Source organism: Cimex lectularius, unplaced genomic scaffold (genome assembly GCF_000648675.2).
Source record: "Cimex lectularius strain Harlan isolate CLEC.00 unplaced genomic scaffold, Clec_2.1 scaffold60, whole genome shotgun sequence".
NCBI lineage: Eukaryota > Metazoa > Arthropoda > Insecta > Hemiptera > Cimicidae > Cimex > Cimex lectularius.
In genome coordinates this window covers 1091194-1114525 of record NW_019392643.1, presented here as the reverse complement: position 1 = coordinate 1114525, position 23332 = coordinate 1091194, and the positions used below count along the sequence as shown (strand labels likewise).

Below are 23332 nucleotides of genomic sequence, written 5' to 3'. Positions count from 1 at the left end.
CGCCTATATACACAAAAAAAGGGGATACCTGAAAAAAAATAAACCTATTGTCCAGCCAAAAACAGGTGTTAATACATGAGGCTAGGGTGTGTGCGTCTGAAAAGATAATCGAAAACCCTATGCTGAACCGGCGTAGGGTCACTTAATGGGTCCGTCTTCACTCGCTGGTGTCCTTGCCGGTTCAGCATGAGTTCACCACCTTGCAGACCAACACTCATTATAAACTCTAGAAAAATCTCGTTTATTATTTGTTTATTTTATACAGACGTTCTCTTTGTTAAACCTATATAATTTCATTCACTTGCCGTTCTGAATGGAGTCGAATAATCTTGCGATGATAATTCAGAAACTAATCGAGAGAGTGAAAAAAAATAGTTTTCTTCGATGGAACAGCACGTTTCCCAGATATGATAAGAGAGATAATAAATCTAATCCTTGGATGCGCCGTTAAAGGGTGTGTTCTTAAATGGCCGGCTTGGCTTCGCTTTAATTGGCTTTAAGAATATGTAATTTTATTTTACAACTATGCCACAATGAATGGAATAAATTCTATAATTTTAAATTCATTCCAGGTTTTAGATTGTTTTAAACATTCGAATTTAGAACATTGTTGGCTAAAAAATATTGGTTTGACAAAAGAATCTGCTTTTTATGAAATTTTATGAGTTAGTGCTTTTTATGAGTTTACACCCTTCATTAGCATCTACCGTTTTAAAAGCATAAGTTTTTGTTGTGGTTGCTTTGGTTGTAGTTGTAGTTGCTGATGAGGTGTATCAATTCCCAAAATGTACAAATAAATGTTTAAATAAGTAATGAATTTACTTTTTAAAAAACCACATTGATTTTTTTTAACAAAAACAAAAACACTTGAAAAAGACAAATTAGTCTCAAAAATTTGCATTTTCTAAAAAAACCTTACAAGAAATTTTTATGCATCCCAAAAATTTATCTTTCGTATGAACAAAATTATAGCTCAAAAATGTGCTAAAACAACACTAAAACTATTCAGAAAAATAAAACTGGTTATAATCTTAAACAAATGTGTAATAAGACTAAAGAATAGGCGATGCGAAGTTGACGAACGGACACTTTTGGACCAAAGCCCGTGTAACTGCCCAGCATTTAAAGAGAGATTGATCGATCTCACTTAATTGAAGGTTGTCACTCTTGGCTCCATATACAGAGCGTGTAGGTATCTGTCCTATATGGAGAATCAGGCTTGAGCACGGTAGTCTTTGGATCCTCTGTTCATAGTTTTAGAGGGCTATTCGTATGTAGTACTAATTCTTTTTGTGTTTCTTTGTGTATATTGAGAATGAATGCATTTATTAGCGAGAACGTATAGTGTGACAGTGTGAGAGGGCCAATGACAGAATATTGAGTACCAAAACCACCTCAATTAGATTAGTTTTACAATATAAGTGTGGGTTTTTTCGTCTGTTATGTGGACAAATGTTGCTCGATTTATCCTCCATAATTGAATGGCCGTTCCTTGGCTCCATATAAAGAGCGTGTAGGTATGTTTTCCGATTTGAGAATTGTATTTGGGCACGGCAGTATTTGGGTCTATTGTTTCGATTTTTAGAGGGCTATTTGTATGTAGTACTTACTGATAACTCGTCTTGTGTTTCTTGGTGCATATGGAGAGTGAATGTAGTTATTTGCGCAGACGTATAGTGTGGAGGGCCAATTGTAGAATTTTGAGTAAGACGTAGGTTTGTGTTGATAAAGCCTTGCCAAAACATCTTGTACTTCATTTAAGATCTGGCGAGCACTGTGGAAAGGGTTCCGCCTTGCAGCAATGACAGTATTTCTGTCCTCCCTTCATCCACATCCACTAGCAGGCTTCCTATTGGCACTTCCAGGTTTTCAGAAGCTCAGTGAAACCACGCTCTGAGAAACGCCATTTTCCTCTGCTATACCATTTGCCGGTGGTCTCGATGACCCATTCTCACCATAATATTCCGAACTTCTGGTTCGTGAAGATGTCTTTCCATGGAAGAGGAACAACTGGATTAAAATGGTGGAAAGACGAGAAAAGGTGTTCGTTTACAAAATGAGTAATCGTCATTTTTACTACTCTTAAGTATATCCGTTATTAAAATTGAGGATTAACTGAATTTGTTTGTCTTTGGTTTCTTCTTTGATTCTCCATTTTTGAGCGTATTATCTTGACAAAGGACTCACCTGTAATGTTCTATGTGAACGCACCGCATTGAACTGTGGTGTTCAATTAAACCTTCCAACCTCAATCGGATCCATACCTTACAATCATGAATCCCAAGACCCATCGGTAACGCCCCGTTTTATCCTTCAAACCGCATCATTCGCAATTTTAAACATCCCCTTGATAAATGGCGTAGTGCTTGTTGCAAAAAAAAGGTTTCTTGTCGTTTCAAAAGATCTTTCATACGGCGACAAATTTATGCGCTTAATGAGTCTTTTCTAGTCCTCTAGTCTCTTTTTTTCTAATATTAAATCAACTTTGTTTCCAGCTTTTTCTCCTACATGCAGAAATAGATGTCATAGTAGGCGTGCCGCAGATATTGAAGTTGGGTACCTACTTTGTGACCTACCGACGAAGCAAATTGGCTCAAAATATTTTTTAGCTCGAAACATAGTCTATATACGTTTTTTGCATCCCGAAAAACACCTGAATACTTAATATTCCGAAAAATCAAAAAATGTTAATTTTTTCTCCATCTCTTGCCACCCGTATTTGATGAAAAATCACAAAAATGGAGATAACTTTGAAATTATGCCACCAATTTAAAGCAACAACGTTAGATAAATACAGATAAATAGATATATGGAGAGAGAGAGAGGAGAGAGAGAGTGAGAAAGGAGAAAAGAGAGTGTGGATGAGAGAGGGAGGGAAAAAGAGAGCGTGAGTGATTGTGAGAGAGGGGAAAGAAAAAGATAGATAGATAGATAGATAGAGAGAGAGAGAGAGAGAGAGAGAGAGAGAGAGAGAGAGAGGAGTGTACGTGTGTTACTGAGAATGAAAGAGTGTATGTAATTGAGTGAACGAAAGAGAAAGAGAGTGTGAGTGAGAGAGCAAGAGAGTGGGAGAGAGAGAGTGAGGGAGAGAGAGAGAAAGAGAAAGAGTGATATGGAGGGCGGGGAGAAAGAGTGAGTAATTGGGAGAGAGAGAAATGGAGTGAGTGGGTGAGAAAGAGAAGGAGAAATAAAATAAGAGAGAGGGAGAGGGAGAGACGACAGAGAGAGAGAGAGAGAGAGAGAGAGAGAGAGAGAGAGAGAGAGAGAGAGAGAGAGAAAAAGAAAGATAGAGAGAGGGAGAAAGAGAGAGAGCGGGAAGATAGTGTGGGTGAGACAGAGAGAACAAGTGTGAGAGAGAGGGAAAGGGAGAAAGTGAGTGAGCGTGTGAGAGGGGAAAGGAAACGAGAGAGAAAGAGAAGAGTGTACCTTTGTGAATGAGAATGAAAGAGTGTGTGTAATTGAGTGAGCGAAAGAGAAAGAGAGTGAGCGTGGGAGAGAGAGTAAATGATAAAATAAATATTAAGATTTATCCATAACCACAATAGTCCAATGAGAGAGAGAGAGAGAGAGAGAGAGAGAGAGAGTGTGTGAGTGAAAGAGATAGAGAGAGGAAGGAATTAAAAATATTCATATTCGTTTTCTACACCCTAAAAAACCTCCTAAATATACATTTTTGGGCAAATAAAAAAAAAAAAAAATATATATATATATATAAAATTTTCGCTTTCCGATTTTTTTTTGGAAAATTACAACAATGGCGATAACTTTAAAACGACTCGACCGATCCGCTTGAAACTTAGCAGGGACTTAGAGCCCTATAAACTACGCATAATGGCCTAAAACATTGTAAATAATTAAGATCCGGAGATAAAAAAATAAACGTTTGAGCCTTATTTTTCTATATATCTAATCTATCTTATACATATCTAAACCTCCTTGTCACAGGCTGAAAGATAAAACATTCAGCTTTACAACGGTCGTAATAACGTTGGATATGAATGAAGTTATGAAGAGTTAATTTTTAATTGAAAAATTGGCACATCAGCGAGAAAAAAATTAACCCTAGATCATGCTCAAAAATGTCTGTTTTTCGATGTATTCGAAAATTCATATCGAAGGCTTTAATGCTGCTGCGTGCCCTTAAACGAATCCGAATTGATTTTTTTATGTAAAATTTTTTTTGACCCACACTACTCAGAGCGTCTTATCATTTTTGTTGCTTTTTATAAATCTAATCTCATTTAATACGACCATGCAAATTATTTTGTATGTAAAAAAATCGTATGCTATATAATAACCTTAAAATACATGCAAACTAAGGTAGATATATTTTTCAAAAAAATACGTAAATTATTTAATTTTTTTTTCTTGACCCCCAAGAGTACATAGTCAATAAAGATAGGAGGTTTTGCAATTTCATCCTTATTTTTTTCACTCATCCTCAAAACTTTGACGACAACGACGAGGCTGATAGTAGAATAATCCAGCTTTCCAGCGTTTTGTCACATCGCTGAATTTACGTTTAAAATCCAGAGGAGATATGAATTTTTTATCTGAAACAATTGGACTTGAGAGGAAAACATATGCCCCTGCCTAATCCAGCCCTAATTTTTTTATTTATTTTTTTTTTTGTTATAAAAACTCGTATTTAAGAGTTTGATGTGGTGCTTAACACGAGTCGAATGGGTTTTCTTATAAAACGAAGTCTTTGGACCTATTTTACTGATAGCGCCTTGCCTCCGATTTTTTTTAGAAAATTACAAAATTGGCGTTAACTGTGAACCGATTCACAGGAAACTTAACAGGGACTTGCCATCAACTGGGCTTCAGTAAATAAATGAGAACCAGAGATAAAAATTAAAACGATAAAAGGAGATTTTGTTGATTTAATCTTTAGTTTTCTCATTCATAATAATATAACATTTAAAAATTAAACACAGTAGAAACATTAATTTTTCCAACGGTTGTAATATCGTTGAATTTTGAAATGAAGATTACCGCTCGTGACATTGACTTTTTTATTTCAAGCAAAACCTTTCATAAAGTTTAATTAATTGAAAGAAGTTATTTGGTCAATCACACCACGAAACCTAATGGATTTAATAAGTTAAATGAAGTATATCTTCACTGAAGCTCTCCGTGGTCATTTCATTTGTCGCCAAGAATCAAATAGATTACACGACATTTGAAAAATGGCAAAAAGGAGAGAAAATTCGAAAGGTGGGTTGAGTTGGGAGGTTGTTGTCCGAGTGAATCGAGTAAATCGAATTCTCACGATATCTCAAGTGGTAGGGCAGCGGTGTATTTAGCCGAAGATCGTGGGTTCGAATCCCGCTCGTGACACCGGCTTTTTTATCTCATGCAGTACCTTATATAAAGTTTAATTCATTGAAAGAAGTTATTTGGTCAATCGGACCATGAACTCTAATGGATTGTGTATATTATTAATAAATATGGCGCGGCCATCACACGTCTTTCTCCGTAAAACATCCATTGTTACAGAAAGTTGTGAAGTAACGCGAGAAAATAATTAATTAAATAGCTTAAATAAAATTCCTAATTAGGTAGTTAACTAGTAAACCATTATTTTATTTTCACTGGTCTAGAAAAAATTGGCCCGAACCTAATTTAATTTAACGCCAGCTGTTAATAAGAAACAAAAACAATTGATTATTTTTGTATCCTATTGCAATATGTATTATGCAAAATAAATAATAATATAAACCCATGGTTTTCAAATGATTCTATAATTTTTCAAGTAGCAAATTTTTCGCACGGCTGGGTTGATTCTGCAAAAAAACTACCTATTTACATTTTACACTTGCCGTGATGTTTTTTTTTTTTTTCGCTTATGTTTTGTGTTAAAAAATCACACTACAGATCATGATTTTTTTCGTGATTAGACATGTCCTTCTGGTGCTTTTCTGATTTCTGCCTCTAATCTTCTTATTCGATCTCTCGATGCGATAACCTCCAAATTGGTGATTAATTTTTTATATTCGTTAATGTTGGTGACTAAAAACATTTACATTGCAGACTATGACGGAAAAACATTTTGGAAATATATAAAAAAATACGTTCCTTTTTGAAATTAAAGTATTGAAACTTTTAAATCAAGTTTTTTTTTCAGTTTTTCCCTTTGAAGGAGGAGAAATTATTGCGTTGGGCCGAAAAACGATGTGTAGTTTTCTCTCGATTGGCACGTTTTTAGTATGGATGAGCATCGATAGAAAAACATCGTTTAAACATCGGAACCTCACTATCGATGGTGGTACGACCATCGACTGACTCTATAGTCTATGGTTTTTTGAATACTCATTACTCAAACCAAAAATTATTTTCATATGCATAAATTATTTTTGTCCCACTTTAGAAACACTATTTTTTTATTATTTTTTTATTTTTCTTACGAGGGTTCGCAACAGCAGAGGTTATATCAACCCTCTGGGTGCCGGTGTTTTTGAAGAAAAGCCCATTTGTAAGTAAGTCGAGTTCGAATACAGGGCCGCTGGATTCGAACCCGGGACCTTTACCTTACAATGATGAGCGCCGTATCAACGTCTAAAACGCCCCCCCCCCAAAAAAAAAACTTAAAACCACCTTTATTAGGAACTTGATTAATAAAAACGATGTTTATTATTTTAATAACATTTACTAGGATTTTTTTCCTTTGGTTCCATTTATAGTTATAAATAGATCTCTCGGTCCCTTTTAAATAAAAGATGTCTATTGCTAAAGTATTTTGAATGTACGCAACTAAAATCAACCATATCCTTAATTTATTAAATTATTAAAATTAATTTATCCAAATTTTACAATGAAACACTACCACGTCTAGAACGGAACGGAATGTAAAAAAAACAGCTTTAAAGCCAATTTACCCTGTAAGCAATTTCTCGTTTTTAAAATAATCTGTCCAGCTTTCGAAAATCAGGGGTATTCACGATTTGTTAGATGTAACCTCGTGTTAACTTGAATAGAACAGATGTAACAGGGAACAAATATAGCTACTAAGGCAACAAATTGAACAACTCCTGACAGGTTAGGATAGGTCACTTTCATATCAGAAAAATATGCATCATCCCCTATTCATAAAAGTGGAACTTAAGAATAACTGAAAAAGCTAAGTTTATAAAACATCGACAGTCTACCATCGATGGTCAATAAACATCAACACAGTAACATCGATGTTGAAAACATCAAACATCGGTCGCTTACCATCGATGCTCATCCCTAGTTTTTAGGTCTTCTGTATCTTTAAAAAAATCGAAATTTTTAACCCCCCTCCATATGACGAACCTGGATCCGCCCTTGACCATGACCAAACCAGCCGGTTGGAACTACCTAAAAAAAGCGCTCTGCCCAAAAAGGTCGGGCTTTCGCCCTTAGGTCAGCAAAGAGGGAGGGCGCGTTGCAAGCGCGTTACAACAACGCTCGACGTGTGCTGTGAGCCGGATCACGTCGTCTTTGAAAGGGGCGGGCCTTGGAAAAAGCACACGCCGGCTTTCAGTTGGGACTCTTGCCTCGGCCCGAATCTACGGAAGGCCCTTCAGACTGAGAAAAAGAGGTACACAAGTTTGAATTTGAGGGGTTCCCACCGTGAGTCTTGCTCTGTTCCGGATTCTCAATTAACTCGTAACGAGCACTTCATTTAGGTCGGAGAAAGAATCATAAATTTGAATTTCCATGGCGAAACGGTTCAGGGTGTATTTTTGATCGTAATACCCTAAAAGTCATAAAGTTGATACTTCAGCCGGACGATACCGTTTTGGAAAAAAACGCGCCGATTTCCCCTCCCCCGTACATATTTAATTTCCCGGCATGAAAATTCTTTGTGTTTCTGATAAATTCCAGATCTACTTCTGATCGGGCTTGAAAAGCTGGGAGTTGCGTGTCGGCCAGCACGTACGCACAATCAGCGAATTGCATATGGACGCTGCTAAGGTCGCCGAGACCTCGTGGATAACCCGCCGGTTTGCATTATCGGAAATGCGTTCCTTTTATATTTTAATCCTTGATCCCGTCGTGAGAATCGTTCACGTTCTCTGATCATTCGCGTTTCCAGCTCGTGTCTAATCCATGTGTCAGACGTCAGACCAAAACTGAGATGTAACACTTGTCATACTTAACTGTGAGATAAAAACCATTACTAAATTCCTCAAAAATTAACGGGGATATTGCCAATTTTGTAGTATTTGTATATCTAATATTTTGTAGAATTTTTAAAAAAACAAGAATTTTAGTTGTAGCTGTTCATGAGGTGTATCAATTCCCAAAATGCACAAATAAATGTTTAAATAAGTAATGAATTTACTTTTTAAAAAACCACATTGATTTTTTTTAACAAAAACAAAAAACTTGAAAAAGACAAATTAGTCTCAAAAATTTGCATTTTCTTAAAAAAACCTTACAAGAAATTTTTATGCATCCCAAAAATTTATCTTTCGTATGAACAAAATTGTAGCTCAAAAATGTGCTAAAACAACACTAAAACTGTTCAGAAAAATAAAACTGGTTACAATCTTAAAAAAACGTGTAATAAGACTAAGAATAGGCGATGCGAAGTTGACGCCCGGACACTTTTGGACCAAAGCCCGTGTAACTGCCCAGCATTTAGAGAAAGATTGATCGATCTCACTTAATTGAAGGTTGTCACTCTTGGCTCGAAGGTTTCACTCTTGGTTCCATATTCAGAGCGTGTAGGTATGCTATCCTGTATGGTGAATCAGCCTTGAGCACGGTAGTCTTTGAGTCCTCTGTTCATAGTTTTAGAGGGCTGTTCGTATGTAGTACTAATTCTTCTTGTGTTTCTTTGTGTATATTGAGAATGAATGCATTTATTAGCGAGATCGTATAGTGTGAGAGGGCCAATGGCAGAATATTGAGTACCAAAACCACCTCAATTAGATTAGTTGTACAATATAAGTGAGGGTTTTTTCGTCTGTTATATAGACAAATGTTGCTCCATGTATCCCACATTATTGAAGGGCCGTTTCTTGGCTGCATATAGAGAACGTGTAGGTATGTTTTCTGATTTGAGAATTGTATTTGGGCACGGCAGTATTTGGGTCCCCCCGTTTCGATTTTTAGAGGGCTGTTTGTATACAGTACTTTATTGATAACTCGTCTTGTATTCCTTTTCGTTAGTCTGGCCTTTAACTTTTACACATGCCTCCTGGAATACAATCTCATTGTATCAAGATTCTTAAACCATTGTCTGATGGATCTACGTTTTAAACAATTTGGTATGCAGCAAGAGGGTTCATGTCCGATAAATGACTTTCCTTGACCTCTTCCTGGCTTCCTCATTGCTCCTCTACCCGGTATCCAAGCAAGGGATATTTTGTTGTTGTTGTCTGATAGGGGCTGGATGCAAAGCAAGCCAAATTGCTCTGAACTGTACGACTGATGACCATGTAGTTTTTTTTTTTTTTTTCTTGCATGGACATAGTCTTTTGATCTTCCAGGTGTAACAGTCTCCGCCTAACAGAGAGTGGCATATTGCCCAGTCGGCAAAGGAAGCGAGGACATAGGCGACATGGCGGGCGGGTTATCATCGAATGGATCCATGGATCGAAAACTTGTAGTGGAACCTTTGGACGCGAGATCCTATCGCCTCAGACAAAAGGAATGTTGAGGTTGTTGTGGATAGTGAAGTTAGGTCGTAGTAAGGTGCTTTGACAATTTTGACAATTCACCTAAAGACTTTTGGTAAGATTGTACGCGTTGGATATTGGATGCTTGGTGGAACACAATAGTTCCAATCCGAATCTCCAAAATGGCAATAATGCCATGTATAGAGTTTGTTTAGTTTTGACGAACTGACTTCAGTCCTAAGAGTCATGAGAACTTTTGATCAACACTGGCATCAAATCGGAAAGGTTTGTTTGAGTCTGCCTGTCCTCGCTGTTTGTCATAGCATCTTCTGACAGACCAAAACCGCTAGGATAGACAGGCCATCCTGGTTCAATTTCAGTAAAAGACAAAAATGCCGGACAAAGCTGAAAACATTCCCGCAAAGCTGAAAATAGCTCAAGACTAGCTCCTTCGAATTACTATTTTGTAAGATCGAACATTTTAAAATGGTGTACAAAAAAAATTGGGTTTTTTGCCTCACAACCGATTGAAAATATCTATTTTGTGGAGAGAAGCATCAAACATCATTTTTTAAGGTTTGAAACTATCGTATGTTTTGCTTTCTGCCATTATCTTGAGTACACGTCTTTTCGGTTTGTATGTACAATGCAAAAGCATCTGTACTTTGCCATGCTTATTTTTACATGGCGAGATTGTGCATGCAGTTAAGTATGCCTGTAACATGCAGACAGCATTCCAGAAAAAGACTTGAGCCTTGCACTAGCTCGTTTGTCGCCGTCGGTGTTCACTCTTGGCAGCCGAGGTATGAATAAACGTCAACAATGAATCGCTTAGTAGACGTCTTCCATTTAATGGCATTAGCCGTCAAAGGGAACGTGACAAATTCATAAACTCCTTGCAGCATTTCTTGAGATAAATTCAGACATGCGAAGCGGAAAATTGAACTTTGATTCCGACCGATTTTCGCCAAATGGGCCCAATAGTTAATTTGACGTCCTAACAAAACAAAAATTATAATAAAACTAAAGTGCCTTCATCTTGAAATCAGGCGCAAAGCCTCTCCCATTCATAGGAGGTTTTGGTCATATTTATAATTGATTATTAAGTTCTGGTTCGACCTAGTCAGCTCTTGTTTTGTTACTCTTTTACCTCTTTGCTCCATTTTCTCCAAAAGTGTCAGCCTCACAATCTTCCAGTCCATATAAACTTAGTCGATCTCGATCTCATCCTAATAAAGTCTTTTTCTCAGATATTTCGTCTAATATCTTTCTTAACTGTTCTAATGGTATCTATACCAAAGCAGTTGTGCTGGAATATCTGTAAATTAAGGCGTGTACTTCTATTATCATCTTCTATTCTATTACAAAAAGCTTTTTTTTTCGTTTTTTTAAATTTATTTGTTACCTATACAGAGTTGTATACTATACAAATATGTACACATGAATGATATATCACACAACACAACACTAGCACTAATGCCAGCACTGCACCGGTAGAACACGTGCTTTGAGGAGCCAGCCATTGCTGGCACTCAGTGTGTATGACTAGGTATCAACGAGGTCCCGAGACCATCGTCGGTTGAGGCGACGTGGTGGATTGTCAGGATGGGAATGAGTGGATAGGGCTCGAGCAGTATGGTTAGGATGGTTCGAAAGGTTGGTATGGACGGTTTGGAATCTGGACTGGATTAGTTCGTTGGCAAAAGGAATGTTGAGGTCTTTGTGAACAGTGAGGTTAGTGACATAATAAGGTGCTTTGACAATTTGTCTAAGGACTTTCGATTGGAAGGACTGGATACGCTGGATATTGGAAGGCTTGGCAGTGCCCCACAGTATGTCCATATTGGTCTTAGTAAAGTCTTGTATAGTGTTAGTTTTGTCTTAATTGTCAAAGTCGATTTCGGTCTTAAAAGTCTTCGTAGTAGTCCAAGTCTTGTGTGGGGATTCCACGTCAGTCTGCTGTCGAGATATAGTCCCAGGTATTTGACTTGAGTGGAAACTGGTATCTCTTTGTTGTTGATGTACAATGGAGGGCAAGACTGCTTTTTCAGCGTAAAATACACTGAGTGCATTTTTCTTCGTTCAGTCTTGTCCTCCACTTTTTACACCAGTCTTCGATAAGCTCAAGGTGTTCCTGGATGTTGGAGGTAGCTTGGACAGGATTCGAGTTACAGGGTAGGATTGCGGTGTCGTCCACGTAGGTGGTGATAATAGTGTCAGGATGTGTTGGTAGGTCAGCAGTATAAATGATATATAGGACAGGACCAAGGATACTACCTTGCGGTATACCGGCCTGTGTCTGTTTGACTTCTGAGAATTCGTTGCCGCACCTCACTCTGAAACAGCTGTCAGTTAGGTAGGATTTCATTAAAAGGTAATAATGGGAGGGTAGGAAGCGCTTAAGTTTAAAAAGTATGCCTGGATGCCAGACCCTGTCGAAAGCTTGTGCTATGTCTAAGAACGCACCCAGGCAATACTCCTTTTTTTCTAGGGCCGATGAGATGGTGTCGACTACTCTGAAGCATTGTTGGATAGTGGAGTGTTGGGGACGGAAACCGAATTGGTGAGAGGGAATGATATTATAGGTAACAAGGATTGGTATTAAGCGTTTTAAAAGGAGTCGTTCTAGGATTTTGGACAAAAAGCTACATATCTTCAATTTGGGTAAACCGTTCCACTCTTTCTTTTTGGACCTAAGTGGTCTCCATTAGAAATAGGGAGTCCGAGACCCTCAAAGCCCAAACAACTCAGTTTCTCTTTGTTGTCATTACAATAATGACTTCTCTAAATCCAAAAACATCGCTCCCTCACCTTTATACTGATGATTCGCTAATTGACCTATCCTCCACTGGACGACTTAAACTCAATTAGCTCTTGGGTTAAAAATCGGCTGAACGAACAGTAGAAAACTCCCAAGCTTTGTTGGGCCCTCCATTCCTCACATCATACCCCTTTGTTTACAATTACCACGTACTTACTTCTGTCCCATCTTCAAGAACCTTGGGTCCGTCTTTGATCAGACCTCCCGGAAGCCCCAGATTTCCCGACGCTGCTTTTCCACACTCTGACCTTCTCCGCTTTAGTACGCGAAGGCTACTAGTTTCCTCCTTTATTCTTGCTCAATGTGTATTGGGCAAAAGGGAATAACTTGGGAGCTTGGAGATAAGCACGTTTTACCTTCAGCTACCCAAGAAGGATCCCACTTGATTTAAAGCGGTTTTACTCTTCCTAGTTCTGGTTCTCTCCTCTATCAGATGACATTAACTGGCAGTTCATATCCTCTGCACATTCCCGTCAAACTCTATCTTCATATCTTCATTCATATCATATCTCTCTCTATCTCAATCTCTATCTCGAGTTTATCGTCTTTTAAGCCGACTTGAAAGGTTATCCGATTGGGAAAGTGTAGAGTAGATAAGGCTTGGGCAGTATGGTAAGGATGGATCGAAAGCTTGGATTGAAACTTTTGGACACGAGAACCTATCACCTCAGACAAAAAGCATGTTGAGGTCGTTGTAGATAGTGAAGTTAAAGATGCAGCATGAACTTTGACGATTTATCTAAGGATTTTTGATTGTTTGGATGGCTTGGCGTGACCCAAGAATTCCACTCCGAATGTACAAAATGGTCGCAGTAATGCCCTGAATAGAGTTAGTTTAGCTTTGACGTACATCTTTCACTCCTAAGAGTATTCGTAGTTGTATAAGTCAATAGGTTATTGGGAATTCCTCCTCAGTCTGCTGTCTAGAGTCCTAAGTGTAGGGTTCCCTATGTATACAGGGTGAATTGCTACTCGTGCTACAAACTTCTCCAGTAGATTCTTCACCCTAAAATGAACAAAAAAGTTCATATTGTCCATGGTCCGATTCTCAACCATTTCAGAGTAATTTCGCTTTTTATCGATTTTGAAAGATATCACGTCCTGGCGTCGGAAAATCGTGATATCTTTTAATCTAAACATTTCTCTTAAAATCTATAAGCACCGTTGAAATCCCCGTTAATTTTTAGAGAGAATCAAAATCATAATTCCATTGAAATTTTTTAATTTAATTTAATGCCCATTTAGTATGTAATGCTTAAGAAGTTTACAAACAGCTAGAAGGTCAAGGAAGAAAGACCCAAACGTTTTGCCACCTTCATCTTCTTATTGAAAAATTAACGGGGATTTCAACGGTGCTTATAGATTTTAAGAGAAATGTTTAGATTAAAAGATATCACGATTTTCCGACGCCAGGACGTGATATCTTTCAAAATCGATAAAAAGCGAAATTACTCTGAAATGGTTGAGAATCGGACCATGGTCAATATGAACTTTTTTGTTCATTTTAGGGTCAAGAATCTACTGGTGAAGTTTGTAGCACGAGTAGCAAGTCACTCTCAAACATTAGCAATCCTTGAACCACCATTTTTTCTCTTTTTGTCATCAACATCTTGGTCTCACAACCACTAAATAAGAAAATGACGAGTGCGTTGGAAGCGTTATTAAATCAGGTAGTTTTCCTCAAATTTGCTGCCTTCTGAGACTAAAATTAGAAACTCTGGATTACTTTATACACTTTCCGATTTACACAATTTTCCACTCTTTTTGTAGTTCTGGCTGAAATAAAACACAAAAAATTAGCCCAAACATTTTGCCACCGTCATCTTCTTATTGAAAAATTAACGGGAATTTCAACGGTGCTATTAGATTTTCAGAGAAATGTTTAGATTAAAAGATATCACGATTTTCCGACGCCAGGACGTGATATCTTTCAAAATCGATAAAAAGCGAAATTACTCTGAAATGGTTGAGAATCGGACCATGGACAATATGAACTTTTTTGTTCATTTTAGGGTGAAGAATCTACTGGAGAAGTTTGTAGCACGAGTAGCAATTCACCCTGTATATACCTTACACATGTTCCTGTGTGTATCCTACAAGCCTTCGCTCAGACAGTGGACATGATCCGCTGCTTCTTCCTGGCAACATCCTCACAGGCTTGGTTTTGCTCTCACGTATGCCCAAAGTCTCCAGAGTCAAGTCAGCAGCCGTATTATCGTTCTAGTCGTAAGACGTTTTAGTTGCCGTAGTTGTCCCAGTTTTTGTGTGACGATTGCCGTCGAGGTTGTTTTGGATAGTGAAATTAGTGAGTTTGTCTAAGGACCTATGACTGGAAAGATTGAACGCGCTGGATATTGGATGGCGTAGCGGAACCACCCGAAATTCTTCTCCGTATATCCAAAGTTGAGTTTTGACAGTCAAAACAAATTTCGGCCCTAAAATGGCTTCGTTGTTGTCCAAGTGTACGGATTCCTCCGGAGTCTGCTGTCTAGGTATAGTCCTATGTATCTGACTTGACTGAAAGTCGGTAGGTCCTTTTTGTTGGTTTTCATGTAAGTTTATAAAGGGTGTATGTAAATGTACGAATTCCACCGGATTCCACGTCAGCCTGCTGTCTAGGTATTGCTAAGTATCTGACGACTGGAAATCGGTAGCTCCTTGTTGTTGGTGTCCACTTATCTTCGCGTTTTGCATCAGTCTTTGAGAAGGTCAAGATGTTCTTGGATGTTGGAGATTAAAAGAAAATTATGCCCCTACGTGTAGGTGGTAGTTATAGGAAAGTCAGCATGTAGTGTTTCCGACGGATTCTTTTTGTGCTTTTAGTAAAACACAGTCCCAAAAAACGGCATAATGATGTTGCTTAACACTGACAAAAAATTGTAGAAAAGAAATAAGCCATTAGATAGGTAAATCAGTTCGGTTTAAGTGATGCAGTGAGGAGTTGAAATATTCATGTCCACGTAGAGTCATTTAAATATTTCCTTTAAACACGACTAATTCTACGATGTAAGTTATTTGTTTCCTCTTATTTTAACTAAAAATAACAGGACTTCGGTTTCATTCCACCCAATAACCGTCCAGCTAGTTTGCGTGGATTTAATAATGAACGGAATCGGTCATATGCCGTGTTACCGTCACTGTTATAAGAAAACCGGTTCAACACCTTTTACTTTTACACTTAGATTTTGTTTTGTTTCACTTTCTTCGATGAATTTGGTGCAGTTTTTTGACGAGCATTCCTAAGGGTTCTCACGTTTTATCTTCACCGGCCCCGTTGTACCGAGGCCGTTGAGCCCTCTATGCTCTATGTTTAACACGGGCGCATTAAAAATTTATTCGTCACGCCTTTTTCACATTGCAATCTTCTAGAGCACAGGTCCCACCGACGAATGACCCACGCGACGGCCATTCTTTTCCCAACCGAGTGATTGAATTTCTAAGGGCAAGCTTTTCCGATTGGAAGGAAAATCAGGAGTTAATTTACATTTCTCCGAGGTCGAAAACATTAAAACAAATAGTTTTATTGGTAGACGACCCAATGTGTCGATAAACTCTGAGAACGTTGTGGAATCCTTGTCAGAAGAAAATGAACCCACGACAAAGTTGTCACCGTTTTCAAACATTGACAACCTGATAAATTTAAGTAACTTTTTGATGGCCTCTTGCGATGGTTGAACGATTAGGGCGTCCGAATCGTATTCGCCATGCAAGCGGTTCTGGATTCGAATACCGGCATAGACTTCAGACTTATAATGGAAAAGTACCTTAATAACTTAGGTAAAGTTACTTAGTAGCTTTACTTTTACATACATCCTTTATAAATTAAAATGCACACCAATAAAAAGGACCTACTGACTTTCAGTCAAGGTACATAGACAAACTCACTAACTTCATTATCCACAACGACCTCGACGGCAGAGCGGAATCCTCACGCAAGACTGAAGAGACAACAACTTAAAAACTGGGACAACTATGACAACTAAAACGTGTTAAGACTGTAATGATAGTAGGACTGCTGACTGGACTCTGGAGACTCAAACGGCATACATGAGAGCAAAAACAAACCTGTGTAGATATTGCCAGGAAGAAGCGGAATTGAAGGATACACACAGGAACATGTGTAAGGTATATATGCTTAGGATACTATTTACTAGGACTATATCTAGACAGCAGACTGAGGAGGAATTCCCACTAACTTAAAAGACGACAACTTAAAGATTTATACGAATACTCTTAGTGCTTAAATCTATCCGTCAAAGCTCAACTAACTATACAAGGCATTACTGCGACAATTTTGGGCATAAGGAGTGGAACTGTCGGGTTCCGCCAAACCATCCAATATCCAGCGTGTCCAATTCAAACAATTAAAAATCCTTAGATAAATCGTCAAAGCTCTTTACTGGATCAATAACTTCACAATCCACAACGACCTTAATATTCTTTTAGCCTAAGGTGATAGGATCTCGTGTCCAAAAGTTCCAATCCAAGCTTTCCATCCATCCTTATCATACTGCCCAAGCCTTATAATCATACTTTCCCAACCTGATAACTTGCCAAGTCGTCTTAAAGACACGATGACTTCGCGACCCCCTCGCATGTTTCCTCCGGGTGTAGTGCTAACCAGTCGGTTTTTATAATTCGGTCTTTACAGCCCGGTTCTAACGTTTTCAATGGCTTAAAAATTATTTTAGAACCTCTTAACGATAATTATTGAAAGATTTTACTGGCCAAAAGCCGACAGGAATGCAACTGATTGAGAGATAACCTAAATTGGCGGTAAACAAAAAATAAAAACAACTCGAATAGGAAATAGAACAATCTATAAAAACCTCAACTTTGTAAATCATCAACTAAACCAAAATCAAATTGGAACTATAATACATCAAAGGTTGTAATCGGGTGCATCATGTACAGAACAGGTCACCGTAGGTCGGAGGTTATCGTACTATGATAATAAATCAAAGAAAGACTGATTATTCTTGAATATAATTAATAATATTTGTTATCAGTCTTGATATATGAAAAGTTTTGTTATTGCTGGCGTTAGTCATTATGATGCTATTCTCGTTTAAGACGACTCGTCGACGAGATACAAATTAACCTTACCATATCAATTAGTTATTATTAGTAAACATTGGTTTTTGTTTTTCTTTTCCAGCCGAGAAAACCACTGCGAAATAGAGAGACGTAGGAGAAACAAGATGACTGCCTACATAACCGAACTGTCGGACATGGTTCCAACATGCAGCGCCCTAGCAAGAAAGCCAGACAAACTGACTATTCTCAGGATGGCTGTGGCTCATATGAAAGCCTTAAGAGGTTTGTTCATGCTTACGTTTATGAACGATTTGACTTTAGTTTTATTGGAATTGTCTTAAAGGTGTGAACTCTGGGTCGTGTTACGTCACGTGGGTTTCTTTTTTTGTGGGCCATCCCGTGTTTCTTGCGTGATTCTACGGGATGGGAGCTGTTAGATGAATGGATGAGTGACTGGGAGGGTTTTGTGGAATTTATCGGACTTGTTCAGGATTCTGTCATATACAAAGGCTCTGTTTAGATCGATGTGGATTGCTTGCCCATTTTTGGCTGTTTGAATTCGTCGATTATAGAAATGTTTGGCCGAGCCCTAAAGTTCCAGGCCGGTAATATTCCAGGCCACGTAGGTCCTATTGTTGTAAATGTAATTGGCAGCTACAACAGGCTTGTCTTGGTACAACCCTAGATATATACATAACATCGAATTGAAGTTGATTAAAGGACAGGTTTTTGTACGTAGGGTGAAAGTGATTGCTCGAGGTGAAGATGTTACTGCAGGTTACGGAAGGAAGAACAAGATCCAAATGACAGAATAGGATCGCTATGTCATCAGAAAGCTTAAGGTTGAAAGGAGTCGGTCTCTTTATATTGCGACCAATATTGATTTATTGTGCAATCTCCATTATCTAGAGCTCTTAAATTTTGAGGTTTTTAACGGCTCCCATGTGCATCCTTCAGGTTTTTGCTTTTTCTCTCCTAGGGGTAGAAATCTCAGCGTACATAGGCTTTTTCCACTGTTTCTTCATCCTGTCCATATATATGTCTCTGGAGTGCAGTGTCCAGTCAGCAGTCCTACTATTATTCTAGTCCTTACACTCCCAGGTTTAACAGTTCTGCCATTGATTTCTTCGATAGCCTTTTAATGAAATTTTTCCAACCTCATTGTACCGAATTCTTAACCCATTGTCTGAAGGGTCTACGTTTTAGACAGTTTGGTATGCTGTGAAAGGGCTCAGAGCCATAGGTGTCCTCATCTAATTTTCGTTATCCAATTTATCGGCTGCCCTCTGCCCTGTCCTCGAATTGTGATAATAGAAGCCTTCTGCCTTCGCACCAGAGGACAAGGTTCCACTGTTTTCTGTTAGCTTGCCTCAAGCCTAGTGCTTTCGTCTAGTGCTTCTTTCTCATTTTTCCACCTTCGATAGCACAGTCTCTGGTGTGTTCGTTTTCTAAATATCTTTACCCCAAAGTTGTGTTTTCCTAGGGCTATTAGATAAGTTAAGTATTCCCAGACTAGTTTGGTGCTAAAACCATACTCATTTACTGCTTATAGTAGCCTAACTGTCCGAAAATGTGTAAATCAGTGCACCTTTCATATTCTTCTTTATCGACTCCTATGGACAGAGTTGAATAGCATGGATCTCATCTTGAAAGATAGTTGGAATCAAGGGAATAATTCGAACATTTATCCCTACACCTACTCCCAGTTCTTGGAATTTCCTTTCTTCCAAAGATTTGACGACAGGAGATTTTACACTTTGATGGGTTTCCTATGATCACATGGATGGGTCTGTCAAGTTGATGTGTCCTATAGTTTGTCTATTGGCTTCTCCTTCGATCTGATTTTATTTCCCTTAGGAGTCAGTGGGCACTCTCGAAAGCTTTGATACATGCATATGTACGGTTCCTGTTTGGAGTATTTGTCTCTCGTCTGATCACATTATAGCATCCGTACAAATAGCATTAAAAATATCCAAAATACATTTCTTAAGTACATCCAATATAAATTTGGCAACAGCTCACATATTGTTGATGGTGAAAGATACCATCCCTTAAAAATCCCGGAATTCCTTGGGAGCTTTTAGGCTCATCTGCCGCCTTGGACACTATGCCACAGTCTTTCAGTGATGTTCAAAAAGTTGTTCAGGGAGTTCAAAAGGCAGGCTGCTACCAATAAAATAGCCAACTGCCTGTCAGACGTTTGGGACAACAACAATATTACCATTTGGGTGTCACGGATCAGAGGGGCAACGGTTCTACTGTATATAACAAGGAAAGAGGAACGATAAGAATAAAAGGGAAATTAGAACAAAACAAAAATAGACAAAGAAAGGAGAAAAACAGTGGATTAAACACGAAATGTAGTCTTACTTTCTACTCGGTGAATCCCGCAAGGAAACTTTACTGATATACCGGTTACATTACTTATCGGTCTGTGTAACTTCTAAAGAAATAATCGTTTGACTTTCACATATCCATTATATCCAGGGAGATTGGATAACAAGGTTTCTATCATGTCTACTAAAGTTACGGCTGCTAAACCCGAATAACTATGATTCAAAAAAACGGTGTTCTCAGTTTTCAACCTTCTGACTGATGACGAGCATGACTAATTAAAAAGTTATGATCAGTTTTAATAGAATCCCTGCCATAAGTCACTCACAAACACGCAGAATCGTCAGTTTAATTGCTCGCGGTTAAAACACCCTGATTAAGGGAATCCTGCGAGTTAAGGCGGCATGTAAGTTACCGGAAATACTGGAACAAGTAAAATTAGATTTTAATCAAACTTCTAAATTCAAATTTCGTGTACTTTCTTTACTTATAACGATACCCACCGAACAAACTCCGACTCAATTCGACAACGCTTGAAATCGACCAGCGAGAAAAGGTGGACAAGGGGAAATCACTCGCTTGGAACCAAACTTTTACGACTTTTTACTGTTTTATTTTATTTATTTAATTAGTTTTTGTATAAAGAAAAATACTAATCAACTCAGCAATGAATTGAGCGTGAGGGCGCCCATAGTTTCAGTTAAGAGTGTTGGTGGTTTCCCTTTTTGCTATAGAGAAATTTCGAAAAAATTAAATTGCCTGTACGGTCAATGAACAGAGAACAAATTTCTTGGAAGCAGTTTTTGAATAAAAAGACATCCAAATGAAATTACTATATGGCGATTGGAAAGGAGAAAGCCTACTTCAGACCAATTTTATTTTTAATTGTTGAAATTGGCTTTGTGGTCAATGGAAAGAAAAGCATTCTTCGGCCACTTTTTGATAAAAAAGACAAAAAAAAAGATAAAAGATAACAAAAGATAAAAAAGACTTGATAAAAAGACATACTGTTAAAATTGACTTTGTCTTCAATTTACATGAAGAAGAAATATTTTCAGAGCATTTTCTTGGATAAAAAGTTATTATGATGACATTGACTCTACAGTCAATGGAAAGAAAAAAACATTCTTCGAACCACTTTTTTTTTCGTAATACGTCTAATTGTTAAAATTGACTTTGTCGTAAATATATGAAGGAAAAATTGTTTTAGAGCTATTTTTTGTATAAAAAGACACCAATTAAAATCGACAGTATGGAAGGAGAAAAAACAATTTCAGTGCATTTTCTCCTATAAAAAGTACTTAAGATGAAAATTGACTGTACGGTCAATGAAAAGAGAACCAATTTCTTGGAAGCAGTTTTTGAATACAAAGACGTCCAAATGAAATTACCGTATGGTGATTGGAAAGGAGAAAGCATATTTCAGACCAATTTGATTTTTAATTGTTGAAATTGGCTTTGTCTTCATCATATATGAAGAAAAAATATTTTCAGAGCATTTTATCGCATAAAAAGTTATTACGATGACATTGACCGTACGGTCAATGGAAAGAAAGAACATTCTTCATACCGCTTTTTTTCTTACTAAGACTAATTGTTAAAATTGACCTTGTAAATATATGAAGGAAAAATTGTTTCAGAGCTATTTTTTGTATAAAAAATACCATCTTAAAATTGAAGGTATGGAAGAAGAAAAAACAGTTTCAGTGCATTTTCTCCTATAAAAAGTGCTTACGAACAAAATTGATTGTACGGTCACTGAAAAGATAACAAATTTCTTGGAAGCAGTTTTTGAATTAAAAGACACCCAAATGAAATTACTGTATGGTCAATGTAAAGGAGTAAGTATTCTTCGGACCAATTTTATTTTATTGTTGAAATTGACCTTGTGGCAAGAAAAAACATTCCTCATCCACTTTAAAATTAACTTTGTCGTAAATATATGAAGGATAAATTGTTTCAGAGCTATTTTTTGTATAAAAAGACACCATCTTAAATTGACAGTATGGAAGGAGAAAAAACGGTTTCACAGCATTCTCTTGGATACTGTCAGTCCAATGGGAGTAGAAAATATTTCTTGGAAACAATTTTTCGTTAAACAGACATCCTATTGAAATTATTGGTCAATATTTGAAGGAAAAACTGTTTTATTGATATTTTTTGGAACAAAGACATTGTTAAAATCGGCTGTACAATCAATAGAAGCATAAACAACGGTTTCAGAGAATTTTCCTGGATAAAAAGTCATTATGATGAAATTGACTTTATAGTCACTGTAAGAAGAAAATAAAAAGATCGTGTTCAAATTGTCTGTATGGTCAACTACTATATCTTAAAACGCAAATATTTACCTAAATTTTATAAAATAATCTTTGTTCCGTACCTACGTTAGAGGAAATTGCTCTCAAGTGTGGTTTCTCGTTTATATACTTTTTTAGTTACTTAGAACTTGTGAGACAACGACTTGGAATCGAAGGATTGTTTTTGTATGTGTTCCTCTCATCAAATTGTGTTCCCAAATTCGGACTAACTAAAAGCAGCTGTTGAGAAAAAGCGGACTGCATTAGTCAACAGAAAGAGTCATTTCCCTCCATGACAACGCAAGGTCTATTTTAGGTGACGCGGCATTGTTGCACTTGGGCTGCGTCGTGCTACCTAGGACATAGCAAGATTAACATCTGCTTCGATCAAATAAATTATTTTTAAAATAACTATTTAAAAGACTAGGTTCAACGGAAGATGTGGAAACTTCATTGAGGCAAGTTTTTAGACGGGACATGTTGAAATTGACTGTATGTTCAATGGAAGGAAAAGCATTCTTCGGCCACTTTTTTCTTGATAAAAAGACATACTGTTAAAATTGACTTTTCTTCAATTTACATGAAGAAAAATATTTTCAGAGCATTTTCTTGGATAAAAAGTTATTATGATGACATTGACTCTACAGTCAATGGAAAGAAAAAAACATTCTTCGAACCACTTTTTTTTCGTAATACGTCTAATTGTTAAAATTGACTTTGTCGTAAATATATGAAGGAAAAATTGTTTTAGAGCTATTTTTTGTATAAAAAGACACCATCTTAAATTGACGGTATGGAAGGAGAAAAAACGGTTTCACAGCATTTTCTTAAAAAAGTGTTTCAGAACATTTTTTTAAAGCAAAAGATATGATGGAATTGACTGTGGTCAATAGTAGAACAAAAACTTTTTTGGTCCAATTCTGCCAATGATCAAAATCTTCAAACTTTTTTTTATAAAAAAAAAGTGTTGAAATCGACTGTGTGGTCCAAATATGAAGAAAAAACTGTTTCATTTGTCTTTTTTTATAAAGTCAAGATAAAATTATTCAACAAATTGGACAAAAAGTGTTTTTCTACTATCGACCACAGAGTAGTAAAAAAAACATTTTTGGTCCAAATTTTTTAATAAAAAAACCGATGAATTTAACTGAGCAGGTCAATGGAATAAGAAATAACCAGCTTCAGAGCAATTTGTTGTGTCAAAAGAAATTATGATTGAATTGACTGTACGGTCACTGAACAGG

General features: G+C 37.3%; 1 protein-coding gene across 8 annotated transcripts in view; it reads left to right on the top strand.

Annotated features, from left to right (window-relative positions):
• The window catches only part of LOC106661160 (aryl hydrocarbon receptor nuclear translocator homolog), a 119159-nt gene that overhangs the window by 84707 nt on the left and 11120 nt on the right, over positions 1-23332 (top strand). For 7 of the 8 annotated variants that reach the window (XM_014384397.2, XM_014384396.2, XM_014384394.2 and 4 more), the window contains one exon: positions 17576-17736. In XM_014384397.2, coding sequence (XP_014239883.1) covers positions 17576-17736 — 161 coding nt within the window. Of the gene's footprint in view, positions 1-5212; positions 5221-17575; positions 17737-23332 lie in introns of those variants that run through there. The other variant, XM_024230170.1, reaches the window with a different exon arrangement.